General features: G+C 51.4%; 1 protein-coding gene across 1 annotated transcript in view; it reads right to left on the bottom strand.

Moving 5' to 3' along the window:
- The window catches only part of Aif1l (allograft inflammatory factor 1 like), a 25,158-nt gene that overhangs the window by 4,080 nt on the left and 5,579 nt on the right, over window positions 1–15,499 (bottom strand). Inside the window, exons 3-5 of the mRNA XM_050155413.1 lie at window positions 8,412–8,478; window positions 5,413–5,454; window positions 400–562 (exon numbers count right to left, since the gene is read on the bottom strand). Of these exons, the coding sequence (XP_050011370.1) occupies window positions 400–562; window positions 5,413–5,454; window positions 8,412–8,478 (272 nt within the window). The remainder of the gene's footprint in view (window positions 1–399; window positions 563–5,412; window positions 5,455–8,411; window positions 8,479–15,499) is intronic.

Genomic DNA, 15,499 nt, shown 5'->3' with positions numbered 1-15,499 from the left:
TGCATGCCTTTAATCCCAGCACTTGGGAGGCAGAGGCAGGCGGATCTCTGTGAGTTCGAGACCAGCCTGGTCTACAAGAGCTAGTTCCAGGACAGGCTTCAAAACCACAGAGAAACCCTGTCTCGGAAAACAAAAAAAAAAAAAAAAAAAAAAAAGCAAAAAGACAAGACAGTGCCGCCATCATTTTTGTTATTCATGAAGCCTCCCTTGGGGTCCCTTGGGGTTTACCATGCACCCCAATACAAACTAATCTCTCTAGGTAAGGAAAACAGGATCAGAAAACTCCAGATCTTCCCTCGACAGGTAGCACAATGAACTGTCCACCACTAGGGGATGGCCAAGGTGTCCTCAGCCCGGGGCCTCTCCCCACAAGACCTCACGAGGTGTGGAGATACTCACAGTTTGAGGACAGCCGACCGCTTGCCCAGCATCATGTTCACGAAGTCGCGGTAGGAGATGGTGTCACTGACACCGCCTGTCACCTCCGAGATCATCTTCTTCATCTCCAGATGGGTCTTGGGGACCCCCAGCTTCTCCATCATCCTCTTTAAAGACATTAGATCTGCCAGGAGGAAAAGCAGATCTGCTGAGTGGAGAAAGGACACTGCAGGCCTGCAGGTAGCCAGAGATGCCCCCTTCTTCCTGCACTGCACAATTAGTGTTCACCTCTCCTTGCAGGCTGCAGCCGGTGATGATTCTCCTGGGGAGGCAGGAATGAGCCCTCCCTGCTCTCTTCAGAGGCAGTAAAGGCCAGCAGGTAGCTACCTGGGCTTCGACAGTCAGATTTGGTCTGGGATCAAGCGTCACTCTTCTTGGCTGGGGGACCTGGGGAAGACTGCGTCACCTCTCTGGGATGAGAGGTGACACAAGTCTCCAACCCCAGCAGCCGAAAGCCTGGGACAGAAGGATCACTGCAAGTTTGAGACCAACCTGGGCTACGTATTGAAGAAGGCTTAGGGAGATGACTCACTCAGTAAGTTGTGCAAGTATGAGAACTGAGTTCAAAGCCCCACAGCACAAATACATACTCAGGCACCCTGGCCCAAGCTTATGACCTCGGGGATGGGGAGTCAGAGACAAGAGGATCCCAGAGACGCACTGGCCACCCAGTCTAGCCAAGTCAATAAGCCCCAGGCCCATAAATAAATAAATAAACAAATGGATAAATAAATAAGCAAATAAATAGGAAAGCCATTTAGAAGACCTTGATGCCAACCCCCTGTTCTACACCCAGACACACACAGGTGCACATGTATATGTGTGCCCACACACACGCAGGCACATACACACAATCAGTTTCAAGGAAAAAGAAAACAGAAGAAATGGTGATTAGGCTTATGTGGACATGATATACATGATTCTCTCCCAAAGAGGCCTCTGAATTAGGGTGAGCCAAGGTGCCTGGGAGTTAGCCTGACTCCGGGCATTGAAAGTCAAACTTTCTCTGGCACAGCACACAGAGACCATCGTCACCTGCCGCTTCTATTCTGTTGCTGTAGGACTCTCCAAGGCTAGAAGGGACAGGGAGCCAAAAATGCCCCTCAGAGCAGGAAAAGCAACAAAAGGAAAAATAGAAGAAAAACAAGGGAGGCACCAAAAAGCCCTTCCACCCCAGGGGCCTCCGCCTGATCTCCGGCTCCCACCAACATCTGAGGCTATTTCCTCAGAACCGTTCACTGTGAACAATGGATCGGCAAATGGGGGGGGGGGGGGGACAGGGCCAGATCTCAGCGCTGTGAGCAGGGCTGAGGTGGGCAGCACTTGTGCATGGCCCAAAGCTGCTAGGCTTTCCAGGCTCTTCCGTGGAAAAGAGCTCGGGGCACACAAGCTGCCCACCTTCAAACTGGCAAGACTTCTCCTGGAGACACGGGGAATGGGGCTGCTGAACACCTGACCCACTGTGTCTCCCTCACTGGTGAGATTTACCCTACAGACAACCAATGAAGAGGACCAGATCCATCTAAAGAGATGGTTGCTGTGAGCTGATCAACAGCAGTTAAAATAGAAACAGTAGGCTGGCAGGACAGCTCAGCAAGACGGGTAAAGGTGCCTGCTGCCGCGCCTGAGATAGTTTTTAGTTCCTGGAACCCACATGGTAGAAGGGACCTGACTCCCTCAAGTTGCCCTCTGACCGCCAAACATGTGCCGTAGAGGTCCAGCCCCTCCACGCAAACAAATGAATAATAAATGTGGTTTAAATTTTTTAAAACCCAGAAATAGTAACCCAAATGTGGTGGTGCATGCCTGTAGACCCAGCACTGGAAAGGCTGAGGAAGGAGGACTGCTTGAGGCCAGCCTGAGCTAAATAGTGAATTCTAGGTCAACCTTGGCCTGAAAAAGAAAAACTAAAAAACTAAACCTAAGAAACCCACTGAAGATTACAGCTCAGCTGACAGAGCGTGCTGCAGGCACACAGCTCTGGGTTCCGTCCCTTGTCCCGTACAAAGTGAGCATGGTGGTGCATGCCTGTAATCCCCACACAGGGGTCATCCTCAGCTACATACTGAGTTACAGGCCAGCCTGGGCTACCATGATACCTGTCTCAAGAGAAAAATATGAAACCATCTACAGTCTAAAATTCTAAACGGTGGCTTTTCAAGTGTTGGCTGGACTCCTTTGGCTCCATTCACACAATGGAATATCCTGGGAAGGACAGAGCAACAGGGAACCTGCTCAGAAGCAAACAGAGGGACTGAGCCCACGCCCTGACATCGGGGACCCATCAAATCCTTTCACTTCTGAGTCTTGGTTTCCCACCCACAACCTGAGGGTGACTGAGCAGCCTGGACCATGGCCCAGCCCTGCTGGTGAAGATCAAACTACCGTTTCCTGCCTGGATGTAGGTGCTCTGGGACTTCTGTGTCTCTGTCACCCCAGCACCTTGACAGCAGGAAGTTCTGCTGGAGGTGAGAGGCAGTGTCTACGCCCCCTGTCAACTGTAGGACAAGGGACAACAAGGCAGACTTGGAGAGAACGAAGCAGCAGCCTGAGTTCAGGAGACAAGCAGCCTTTGCAGGCCTGGGCGGATGGAGAGCCAGGCTCTAGAGTGGGAAGCTGTGGAATCCAGCAGGGAAGCACATCAGGAAGGTTCCCAGGCAGTGAAGCCAGGCGGAGCATGGAAGGAACCGGGGCAGGCTTTGCCTAAGGCAGGATAGAAAGATAGAAGATGAAGGGGCTTGAGGAGGGGGAGGAGCCCCTTGGCCCCGAGGATATGCCTTAAGTCACACACTGGCAAAGAGTCAAGAATTTCAACCCAAATGACAGGAAAAAAAGTGCTGTGAAGATTGCCTGCATAGAGAATGTATTCCAGTCCCCAAGAGACTCCTAACAAGACCTATAGAGCAGTCGGCCAGCCATGCACGCAGACAGAACGTGTGTGGCTGCTGAAGTTAGCTTTACCAGCATACCCTGTTGCCTGCCCTGAGAAAAATCTCCCAGACTAGATCACAAGCCCTGTTTATAGTCAGAACATGTCTTGACCTCCTAGTGACCCCTGGATGGTAAGAATTCCATTGACCTTGGTGACCTACAACTTTATCTTTTTAGCCAGTTAAGTTTGTAACAGTACACTCATGAAACCTTATAAAATCTCACTTATGTAATGACGAATTCTTCTGATAAGTATGCAAAAACATTTTTTACTTAATCTTTCAAACTTAGATATTGATTGTACCCTTTAAATAAAGTAATGTCAAAAGTCACCAAAATCATATAGCTAGCTGTTGTTAAGCTGGGCTGCTCCTTTCTTGGCGGCTTCTGCTTGTTTTGTGCGAGCGACCCTCTCGTGAGAAAACTACACTACTTCCACGACTCTCCTCTTTCCTTTCTATTTTTTACTATACTTTTTTTTTTGGCTTTTCGAGACAGGGTTTCTCTGTGGTTTTTTTGTTTGTTTGTTTGTTTGTTTGTTTTTTGTTTTTTAGTTTTGGAGCCTGTCCTGGAACTAGCTCTTGTAGACCAGGCTGGTCTCGAACTCACAGAGATCCGCCTGCCTCTGCCTCCCGAGTGCTGGGATTAAAGGCGTGCGCCACCACTGCCTGGCATTATACTTTTTAAAATGGGGTGTGTGTGTGTGTGTGAGTGTGTGTGTGAGTGTGTGTGTGTGTGTGTGTGTGACATAAACGCAGTTCCCACAGAAGCCACCAGAGGGTGCCAGATCCCAGGAGCGGGAGTAAGAGTTATTTATAAAGCCCTTCAGGGGGGTGCTGAGAACCAAACTCTGGTCCTCTGCAAGAGCAGTATACACTTTGAACTGCTGAGCGATCTCTTCAGCTCTTTCTTTGTATTTTCAATTTTTTAAGACATATTTATGTGTATGATTTTTTTTTTATGTGCACTGTGTGTGCTGTGCACTCAGAGGCCAGAAGAGGACAGTAAACCATTTGGAACTAGAGTTACTGGGGGTTGTGAGCCATCATGTGGATGCTAGAAAATGAGCCTTAGTTGTCTGCAAGAGCAGCCAGCGCCCTTAACCACTAAGTCATCCCTCCAGTCCCCGTTATTTTTTAGTGAAATGAATTTGGAGTTTACAAAGAGGTTTTAAGGTGATCCAAACATGAATGTTAAGAGCAGGGGTGATGCTGGGTATGGTGGGAAAATCTTCTCTAGGCAGGCAGATCTCTACGATTGCAGGCCAGCCATGACCACATAGCAAAACCTTGTCTCAAAATACAGGGAAAAGAAAAAAGAAAAAAAGAAAGGAGGGAGAAAGGAAGGAAAGGGGCCATGGCCGGCATGATGGCTGAGTAGTGGAAGAGCCTGCCACCTGCCTGACAACCTGTTTGATCCCAAACCCAGAATTTACATGGTGGAAGAAGACAGACTCCTGTAAGTTGTGTTCTCCCCTTTCTCTCTTCCCCATTACACACACACACACACACACACACACACACACACACACACACCATATATATACATAAACAGGTAATAAAAACTCATTCTGAAATTCTGTTTTTGCTGTGTTAATCAAGATCCCAGTGCCCCCACCGAGTGGAAGTATCTGAAAAGAATTCAATATTTCCCTGTGTCCCCTGCTGCTGGTGACAGGGTAGCCGGGTCATCAGTCCCAATAGGGAAATATCAGAGAGTTCTTCAGCCTTATCCAGTGCCCCTCACCAGACCAGTAAGGCTCTTTGGACCTCAAACCTTCTACCCACCCTCCACCTCCGCCACCCGGGTCTCACCCATCATCTTCTACCCACCCTCCACCTCCGCCACCTGGGTCTCACCCATCACCTTCTACCCACCCTCCACCTCTGCCACCCGGGGCTCACCCATCACCTTCTACCCACCCTCCACCTCTGCCGCCCGGGGCTCACCCATCACCTTCTACCCACCCTCCACCTCCGCCACCCGGGTCTCACCCATCACCTTCTACCCACCCTCCACCTCTGCCATCTGGGTCTCACTCACCAATCTCGCCTTCATTGTTCAGGTCAAACTCCATATATTTCTCTGGAAATCACAAGCAAAAGCCGCCATTAGCTTGGAAGCCACAGCTCTCCCTGTGGAAAGAGCTGACTTGGGGGGCCCTTGACACCCTCCCCATCCCAGGAGTCCTGCCATCATAGCTGTTGTCTCTAGAAGAGCCGAAAGCTTTTCCTGATACTAGGTAGGTGAGAATCAGCTATGAGGAAACAATAGCGCATGTTGGTAGCCATGTCTCCTGATGGTCACAGTGTTCCCATGTGGCTAAATATGCTAGAGACGCCAGTTTGGTTGTTCCCACTATACAAGGGTACGCACATGCGTGCACACACACACACATAAACATAGGGTCTACATTCTCAAAAAACCAAACAGCTGTCTGTGACTTTAGTTCCAAGAGACCTGACACCCATTGCAAAACACGAGTGCACATAAGAGAAAAATAAATACAATAAAATACCCAAACATTATTATACTATTACTGCATCATTGTGTTGATGCTAACCTCCCTTGTGGGATTTCTGAGAGGCTCATGGGAAGAAAAACCCTAACGGGAAGATCTGTTCTACATGATCTGGATCACCTTCCTCCATGAATATGCTATGTACCTCATAAATATTCATAAAAACGTCTTTGTCCTCTACAAAGCAAAAGCCCACGCCACTCTCTTTGGAATGTTTGCTTTGCTTCGCCTTGATAAATCAGTTTCTGCTTAAACTGTCTACATCTCTTGATCGAATTATTTATGTGTGTGTGAGCATGTGTATGTGTGTGTTTGCATATGTATGATGTGTGCGTCTGAGCATGCACGTGTGAGGAAGCCATGGGACCACTTTGAGACATCAGTTCTCTCCTTTTACTTTCCATGGGTTCAGAGGATTGAACTCAGATCATCGAGGAGTTTTGTGATCAGTGCTTTTGTCTGCTGAGCCATCTCGCCATTACTGAACTGAATTCTTTAAAAAGAACCAGTATCGGGCTGGAGAGATGGCTCAGCGGTTAAGAGCATTGCCTGTTCTTCCAAAGGTCCTGAGTTCAATTCCCAGCAACCACATGGTGGCTCACAACCATCTGTAATGAGGTCTGGTGCCCTCTTCTGGCCTGCAGGCATACACGCAGACAGAATATTGCATACAAAATTAATTAATTAATTAATTAATAAAAAAAAAAGAACCAGTATCCACAATATTCCTGCTTGCACTGCTGTCTTACCGGCACTCTGAGGGGGAAAAAGTAGCAAGAGGCTGCAAAGTCAAATTATGCCCTTGGAGATTTAGGGGTGTAGGGAGGGTGGCGGGGCAGGCCTTGGGGTGCCTCCAAGTATCCCAGGAGGTGCTGATGGGCAGTTTGTGCAGACGAACCCAGGGCCCTCCCTAGAGATGTGTGTGTGGGACCTTCCCCAAAGGCTGCAGACCTTGAGATAGCAACCCCTAAGCCAAAGGGCCTAGGGAGAGCAGCCGGGGAAGGGAGCAGGAGCTGCCCCAGCTTGACGTCTTCTGACCAGGGCAGTATGTCAGCAAGTTCTTGTGTGGCTTTGGACATGTCACCCCTACCTCAGCAGTGCAAGCCCTTGGGGTCTATTCTGTACCACAGAGCAGCCAGAATGACAGGCACCCTGTTCCTCTCCATGCTCCCAGCTGGTCTCTCAGCCTGCTGTGTCCGCCCAGGGATGCCCAGACCCCTCCTCAGGACTTCAACTTCCGCTAGCACCGGTCCTGCAACAGGGCTGGAGCCCAGTGAGCACCCATCTGGATTACAGAGGAATGAGCGGCTTGAGGACCTTTGGGTCTCTCCCTTTCCAACTAAGACTCCCTGTTTGACAGAAGCAACCTCACCTCCTAATGAAGATGTGACTTCAGAGCCCAAGACCCTGTTTTCCATAAGGACTGGGCCCCTGTGCCCTTTGCGTACCTCTCCTAAAGGCCTGTCCCACTCCCCACTCCGTGACGACATATACCTGGATTGAGACCTGGGGCTCTAGAGACTGACAGGGGTTTAAGCCTCAGCTCTGCCCTCAATGAGCTATGTGACCCCTCTGTCAATAACCCTACCTCCCCAAGCCTGAGTTTGTTGGTCTGAAAATGAACAATTTAACCACCTGCCTCCTGACGCGTGGGGAAGCAGGGTCTGCAGAGCGCGCCGGCCGTTGTGGAACAGGGCTTTCCCTGGCTGACACTCATCGCCTGCAGGTCATTATTAACATTGCTGCCATCTAAGTCCTGGCCAAGACAGCTATGCTGAGAGCCAGCTGAGGCAGGCGAGGCGCACTGGCAGGTACTTGGTCTTGGAACGGGAAGAATGCCCAAACTGCAAACACTTGGGAGAGGGATGAGACCTTCTGGATAACCTCTGTAGAGCTCAGGGTTCCCATCCCCCAAATGCACCCCAGAGGCAGGAAAGGTGGGTCTGCCCACTCCTTGTATGCCCAGGCTCCTCTCTTTCAGTCACTGGCGGAGGACCAAGCACCAGGGCCCCGAACAGAGGAACCTTTATACTGCCCCTCTCCCCACGCAGGCTCCTGAGTCCTGTTTTCTTTTCATCCCGTGCTGTTGGGATTCAATGGGCAGAAACTCTGCCCCCCTGCCCCACTGTAGCGACACAAATGTCTATTCTCCGCAGGGGCTCCTGAGCGGCTCCGCCAGGGAGGGGGAGATGCAAGGGCTGCTCACAAAGGCCAGATTGTGTGCTGGGGCCCTGAGAGTGCACAGGGCTGGACGGGGAGGACAGGAGCCAACCTGAGCCACACCGAGCAGCATGGGACAGAGAGAGGGCAAGGCCAGTCAGGGGTCCACAGTGGTGGAGGAAGGAGAAAGGGCCTGCTTCCACCTCTGGGGGACCCCGTCTCAAAGTCTGATGGGAAATGGGGCATTCTGGATAAATCAGAGCTACAGCCCAGTCCCGTGCAGCCGAGGAGTCCTGTGTGCCATGGGCTGAGGGAGCAGCCAGAGCTTCCGGGGGCAGTTGGGCAGGCAGCCCCAGCTCACCTTTGAAGGCCGCGAGCTTTTCCGGCAGGTTTTCTTCATCGCTGTACTTCTGGTCACAGAGGAACTCCTACAGAGGTGAGACCAACGAACAGAGCTAGGGCTGAGGGGCAAAGGTCACCTATAGGCAACCCATGCAGGGCTCACCCCATTTTCCTGTGAATCCTCAAGGCAGAGCCACAGACACCCTGGTGGCAGGAAGTGTTCTCTGCAGCTTGGGGATCTACTCTAGGGGACTGAACATCTTCAGTGCCCTGTGCTGTCCCCAGGATCTGGGAAGCTGTGAGCTCCAGAGACAGCTCCTAGTCTGTAATTCTTAGGTATGCTGTCCTCAGCAAATGACCTCTGTGTGCTCACTGGACCATTACCCTCCCCACCAGGTGAGCATCAAGGCTGAACAACTCCTTGAGTTTGCAGGGATGCCAGCAATGAATGGCTTGAGTTATTACCGCTTCTGGCCTGAAAACGGCTGAACGTTACCTTATGAGATGGCCTCCCCCCTCACTTCCACCCTCCCCTGTAAAATGAGATTTGATCCCTGGTGCGCCTCCCTTCAGCAGCTACAAGAGACAAATATTGAGTCCTTTCAGAAGCAGAAGGGTACTGTGGGCAGCTCTAGGGAGGACCGGAAGGTAACAGCAGCCTTCGGGGGCGCTCAGGCACACTGGCTCTTTTCAGATCTCCCAACACCTCAGGAGGCAGCTGCCATTCCCGTGCCTGTTTCTGGGGAAACTGATGCGCACGCAGTTAAGGAACCCTGCCGAGCTCACCATATTTAAGCCACAGCACTAAGTGCTGCAGAGTGCGGGTGTTCACATCTGGGCTCTCATTTTAAAACAAAAAGCTATCCCAGCACTTGGAAGGCTGAGGCAAGAGGATGGCAAGTTCAAGACCAACCTGGGCTGTGTATCAAGAGATTGACTTAAAGTAACAAAAAAAGGGGCTGGAGAGATGGTTCCACATCTGGGAGCACCGGCTGCCCTGGCAGAGGACCTGGGGTTCGGTTCCTGGCACCCATATGGCACCTCCAGTTCTAGTCAACCCGATGCCCTTTTCTGGCCTCCATGGGCACCGCGTGCACACATACATGTGAACAAACATTCATACACATTAAAAAAATCTTTAAAACAATCAAAAATTATGCTATCGGCTGGGCAGTGGTGGTGCACGCCTTTAATCCCAGCACTTGGGAGGCAGAGGCAGGCGGATTTCTTTGAGTTTGAGGCCAGCCTGGTCTACAGAGCTAGTTCCAGGACAGCCTCCAAAGCTACAGGAAGCCCTGTCTCGAAAAAAGCAAAAACAAAACAAAACAAAATCTTAAAAAAAAAAACAACCCTATGCTATCAGCTGGGCAGTGGTGGTGCACACCTTTAAACCCAGGACTCAGGAGGCAGAGGCAGGTGGATCTCTGTGAGTTCGAGGCCAGCCTGGTCTACAGAGTGAGTTCCAGGACAGCCAGGGCTAAACAGGGAAACCCTGTCTCAAAAAACAAAAACAAAGACAAATAAACAAACAAACCCCTATGCTATCTATGAGTGCTTGTGGCTGACAGGACAGGGCAGTATCAAGGTATCCTAAGTATACCTCAGCTTGTGGCAGGCTAGGTATCTGAACACAGCAGGCATGCTCCCATCTAGCCATTTAGATTCTGCTAAGCCCTGTTTCCTATGGACCACACCTCCATTTATCCATTCATCCATTCATTCACTGGGCATTTCCTGAGGGACTACAGCCTGAATGCATTTAGACTGTGCTGCACTTACAACCCACACAGTGGGGGGGGGAGGGGGCGCTAGGGAGATGGCTCAGCCACACAAGCATGAAGACCGGAGTGATATCCTATATCCCCAGTACCAAGTTCAAAACCAGGTAAGACAGCATGTGCCTATAACTCCCAGCACTCCTGAAGTAGAGGAAGGAGAGTCTCTGCAGCTGGCTGACCAGCCAGCTTTGCCAATTCGCTGAGCCCCAGGTCTTAAACAAGCCAAATAGACGGCTCCTGAGGAACAACTCCAGGGCACGGTTGACCTCTGGCCTCTTCACACATGTGCATACATGTACATACACACGCACACATACACACATGTAATAACACTCAGATCAAATGGGCCAATCAACCTCTAAATTCCTGATGTCATTTCCCACTAAATGACGCCAGCCTGTATGTTCACATCTTGCCATAGGAGGCTCACTTCCTCTCCAGCCTATTGTGAACCCAACAGAGAGAGGTGACAGGAATCTAAGTGACCTCTGTCTGACCCTTCTTCAGCTCAGAGTCCTCTGCTTACCTCGGTGTCCTCTGACAGAAGGGGAACCACCTGCATGCGGCTTCCCGCCCTGGATTCAGAAGGCATCATGTGGCTAAGCACCGACTGTGGCCAGTATTGTGTTATCTTATTAAATCCCCCAGGCCTCACATTCTGAATCTATGGGCTGGAACTCAAGCAGAGGGGTTACAGAAGGTGTCTAGTCTACACACCACTGAGGAAATACAGGGAGGGATTCTAGGCCCAGCCCTACGACCCAGCTGTCCCCCACCCTCAGCTCCCACCTAGCTGGAGATGGATCTTTCTCCCTAAGAAACCAGGGCTGTCCCCTTCCTGCTGACTCTGTGGAGCCAGGCTCCTTTTCACAGCGCTTGCTAAGCTCCCCATTATGACACCAAAAGCAGGGCCATTCACTCTTGTTGGTGGCCCCAGCAAACCAAATCGGTACCTCCCAGGGTCCCGATCCCTCATCTGTTCATTTAGGGACAGGTTAAGTCTGTGGCAATGAAGACAAGGGGCATTAAAAGGGGGGGGGGCTAGTTAGGTCTGCCAAGTATCTCCTTTGCCAAGTAAAGGCTCTCAAAACAATGACCATGGACAGCTACCCGAAGTCAATCAGTTCTGAGTTTTAACATGGCATCTATTTAGCCTGCTTCTAACGCTCTGTGTCCCCATGTCTGGTTGGCATCACCAGTGCCTGGAAAGCCTCATGCAGTGGAGTGCACACAAAAGCATAAGCAAGGGCTGAAGAGACATTGCAGTAAAGTGCTTGTCACATAAGCCTGAGGGCCTGAGTTCAATCCCCAGCACCGGGTAAAATCCAGGTGTCAGGGCCGGGGAGGTAAACACAGGAGGATCCCTGGGAATCACCAATCAGGGCTCATCTGACCAAACTGAGGAGCTCTGGGTTCAGTGAGAGACCCTGTCTCAAAAAATAAGTTGGAAGCCAGGCATGGTGGTGCACACACTTTAAGGCAAGTGGTCCTCTGTGAGTTTCAGGCCTGACAAAGCTACACAGCAAGACCTTGTCACAAACAAACAAACAAACAAGGTAGAGAGTGGTTAAGGAAGACACTCAGTATCCTCCTCTGGCCTCCATATGCATACGTGCATGCACACGCGCACACACAACCAGCATGTGGCACCTCAGGGGAGAGATCCAGAGGGCCTGCCCTGCTCCCACACTATGCTGCTGGACAGAAGTTCTGCCCCACCACAGCCTGTCTGTAAGTACTATCCTCCCTCCACCTCCTCAGACAGGCAGGGCTGGGAACACACGGCAGGAGAGGCTAATAATGGCTCCCTCTCACTGGACTTCCAGACTGTGCTCTCAGCCGACAGCAGGGGTGAGTGGGGGTGGGTGGGTGAGCAGTAGGGGTATGTTTTGATGACCTCCTTTATGCAGAAAAGGCATTATTATTATTATTTTGTTTTTGTTTTTCGAGACAGGGTTTCTCTGTAGCTTTGAAGCCAGTCCTGGAACTAGCTTTTGTAGACCAGGCTGGCCTTGAACTCACAGAGATCCGCCTGCCTCTGCCCCTGAGTGCTGGGATTAAATGCGACGCCTTCTTACACATCATTCAGTTAATGTGCCCTCCTCCCATCTCCCATCTCCTGCCCCTCCACCATTTGGGCCAGCTTTCCACACCGCTCCCGTTGGTTGAGCTCACTCCCATCCCAGGACCTTTCTTTCAGCTCTGTCCCCTCCAGAGTAAAGTTCCTCCACACATGGGCAAGATTCTCCCCCTCGCTTTAAGACTCTGATCATCGAGGTTCTCCCTTAAGCCCCTACTTTAAAACAACCCAGCCTGCCCATCAGTCTGCCTTCACTTCTAATCCACCTAAGCCTGCTCCGAGTCTTCTGCCCCAGGAAATGAATGATCCCTAACACACTTTCCAGGGACACGGCTTTTCAGATACTGCCCACTGTCCGGCTGCCCTTGGGAGGACGCAGGGTCTGCCGAGCAGGGGCTCAGTTAAGGGTTTAGGAAGGAGTGGGTGAATGGAGACCCGGGGAAGATGAACAATTTCCCAGTCTCGTCACTAGCAAGTGGCTGAGCTGGGGATGAGCTCTGAGGCCAGGCAGCTCGGCCTTTTTGCTCGTCCAGAGCTGAGGAGCAGAAGCCATCCTGGGCAGTAGGTGTGGGGAGGCAGGTCCCCGGACACGTGTCAGCTGTGCCCTCGAACACTGGCTGCCTTCCACCTTCACTGGATCGGGAATCGCCATGGAAACACACCTCTAAGAAGGAACGTCTGTCTGTGAAGGTGTTTCCTGACTGAGAGGTAGAGCAGAGAAAGACCCCACCCTGAATGGGAGCAGTCCCCTAGGGGAACCTGGAGCCGTAGAGTAAATAAAATAGGAGAGGAGGTAGCAAGCTGAGCACCAGTGCCTGTTCCTGCCTGCACATACAATGTGACCAGCCACTTCACGGGTGGATGACATCTTCCTGCTAGAGTGGGCATCCCTTAAAACCCTGAGTCCTTCCTTCCTTCAGTCACTTTTTGTTAGATATTTTGTCCCCGTCATGAGAAAAGTAATATACAGATGCCCAGCGCCCTACGCCGGCCAGCCTAGATCAGGAACAACACAGAAACATGCCATTTGTCCCCACCACTTCCTCCAGACTTCTCTGGGAAATAAGCAGTTTCTCAAAACCTGGCCTGTGTGTGACAGACACTGGAGTGGACTCCAGGAACGGAGTCACAGCTTCCTTTGCAGCCAACAGTGACAAATGCTCGAGCCACCAGAATGACCCTGGCGGGAAATGCAGCTGACCCATGTGGGTAGGTAGCCTTGCATTGGGACAGCTGTGTCCTTGGCTGTGGGCAGAGGAGACAGGTGTGCAGGAGGCAGAGTGGGGACACAGAGGCCAAGGCGCCAGCTTCCACCATGCCCACCCAGGCTTTGGATTCTCGGTTCTTGCTCAAGCAGAGCGCAGGTCCCTTCCCTGATCCACCCTCCCCCACATCCTGGCTCCGCCTCTGGGGGAAGTTTTTCTCAGAGGCAGGTACCCTTGAGCGGGACCTTGAATCCAGGCCACGCAGGGAGAGAGATAAGAGTCAGCCTTGATATTTGGAAGAAAAGTGAAATAATCATCAAGGGGTAACTGGGGTCAGAATGCCTGAGTCTCATTCACTTAGGCACTATGTGAAAATTCATATTTTTATCTGTGCCTCAGTCTCCTCCTCACAGGAGTAAGACGACCCCAGCTGTCTCCTAGGCTTGTCTTGAGAGCTAGGGAGAACCAGTGACTGCCTGACTGCCTGGTACCAGACAGCACTGAACGCTTGTTAGGAACTTACACACTCTGTGTCTATTGTCGGCTTGTCACTCACGCTCCAGAGACCACCATCCATTATTAACCAGATTCTGGAGAATCATCACCAACCTTGCCTGACTGGGGGCTGCAGATTTCTCAAGGCTCATCTGCCATTTGACAGACGGGATGAGAAACTGGGCGGGGCCCACTGAACCAGTTCAGGGTTACAAAAGATAGCACCTCCCTCCTGGTCTATATCCCTCAGCCATCCCAGCAGCTTCCTCCTTGCCCCAAATAAGCAGGTGGTGGCCAGGCCACAAATTTCAGGGAAAAGAAAGACTGGGGGTGGGTGGGTAGGGGGTGGGTGTCACCTTTCCTGAGGCAACAAGGAAGGTGCCTCCAAAGCTCGGGGGAGTCGGGGGTCCTGTCCCATAGTTGATGCTACCTCCATCTTTTTTTCCCAACTCAACCCATTATCCCCAAAGTTAAGTTTTGCAGGAAACACAAGAAGCCAACATATGAGGTGACAAACAGGAAACACTAGAGTGGCTTCTCTGCCTCAAGGGGAGGCTTGGGAAGGTGACAGATTGAAGCATCCACCTAGCATCAGAACCCAGAAGGGACTTGAGCATCTGGATTGTGCTCCTAGGTGGGGAAACTGAGGCCCCTGAGGAACCAAGCCCCCTAAAGTCATAATGGATGGACTCCAGGTGCAGGGCAAGAGCTAAGACAAGGAAGGGTGGGGTGAGGCGAGTTGCCTGGGTGCTACTCCAGGTACCCCATCCAGCAGTGCTCTGACTCACTGTGGCCCTTACTTTCCCACATGGGGCCTCAGTTTCCTACTTTATGGGGTCACAGTGACAGCCCCTGGACAGTGACAGACAGGTCTGCTGGAAGGATAAAGGGAACTCCATCTGGCTGAAGATGACATATACAACGATGGCCTTACTGTCATGTGTCAGCCACCACCACCCAACCCCCTAGCCACACCCAGAAAGCAGAAAGGGGGCACATTCATCTGTGAAGACCTCCAGAGGAGGCTGGATCCTCTGGTTACCGGCCCTCCCAAAGGCAAGCTTCTCTTAGTCTCAAACTCCTGGCTTCTGCAACAGAGACAGCTGTCCACCTGGTACAGAGCTGTGCTCTCATCTCTGACAGCCATCCTGGCTCCTGGCTGTCTTTGGTCAACATCCAAGATAAACAAGAAAACCTCTCTCCCTCCACCCCAGCCCCATCCCAAAGGCTCAGTGGATCCACCTTCTTCGGTCTCCCAAGTGCTGGGATTAAAGGCGTGAGCCACCACCTCCCGGCTTCACCTTTTCTTTTTAAAGTGGTGCTGGGGATCAAACCCAGCGCCTCAAGCATTCAAGACAACACTCTTCCCATGTTCTCAGCCCTCATGCAGCTGATGCGGAAAGACAAGTCGGGAGGGCCAGGAACCACTGTGAGTTCAAAGCCAGCCTGCTCTACATACAGAGTGAGTTCCAGGACTGCCTGGAGTACACAGAGAAAACCCTGTCTCAGAAAGAAAGAAAGAAAGAAAGAAAGAAAGAAAGAAAGAAAG

Source organism: Alexandromys fortis, unplaced genomic scaffold (assembly GCF_014885135.2).
Source record: "Alexandromys fortis isolate MF-2015 unplaced genomic scaffold, M_Fortis_MF-2015_v1.1 scaffold_72, whole genome shotgun sequence".
Classification (NCBI taxonomy): Eukaryota; Metazoa; Chordata; class Mammalia; order Rodentia; family Cricetidae; genus Alexandromys; species Alexandromys fortis.
This window is presented reverse-complemented; position numbering and strand designations above follow the sequence as displayed.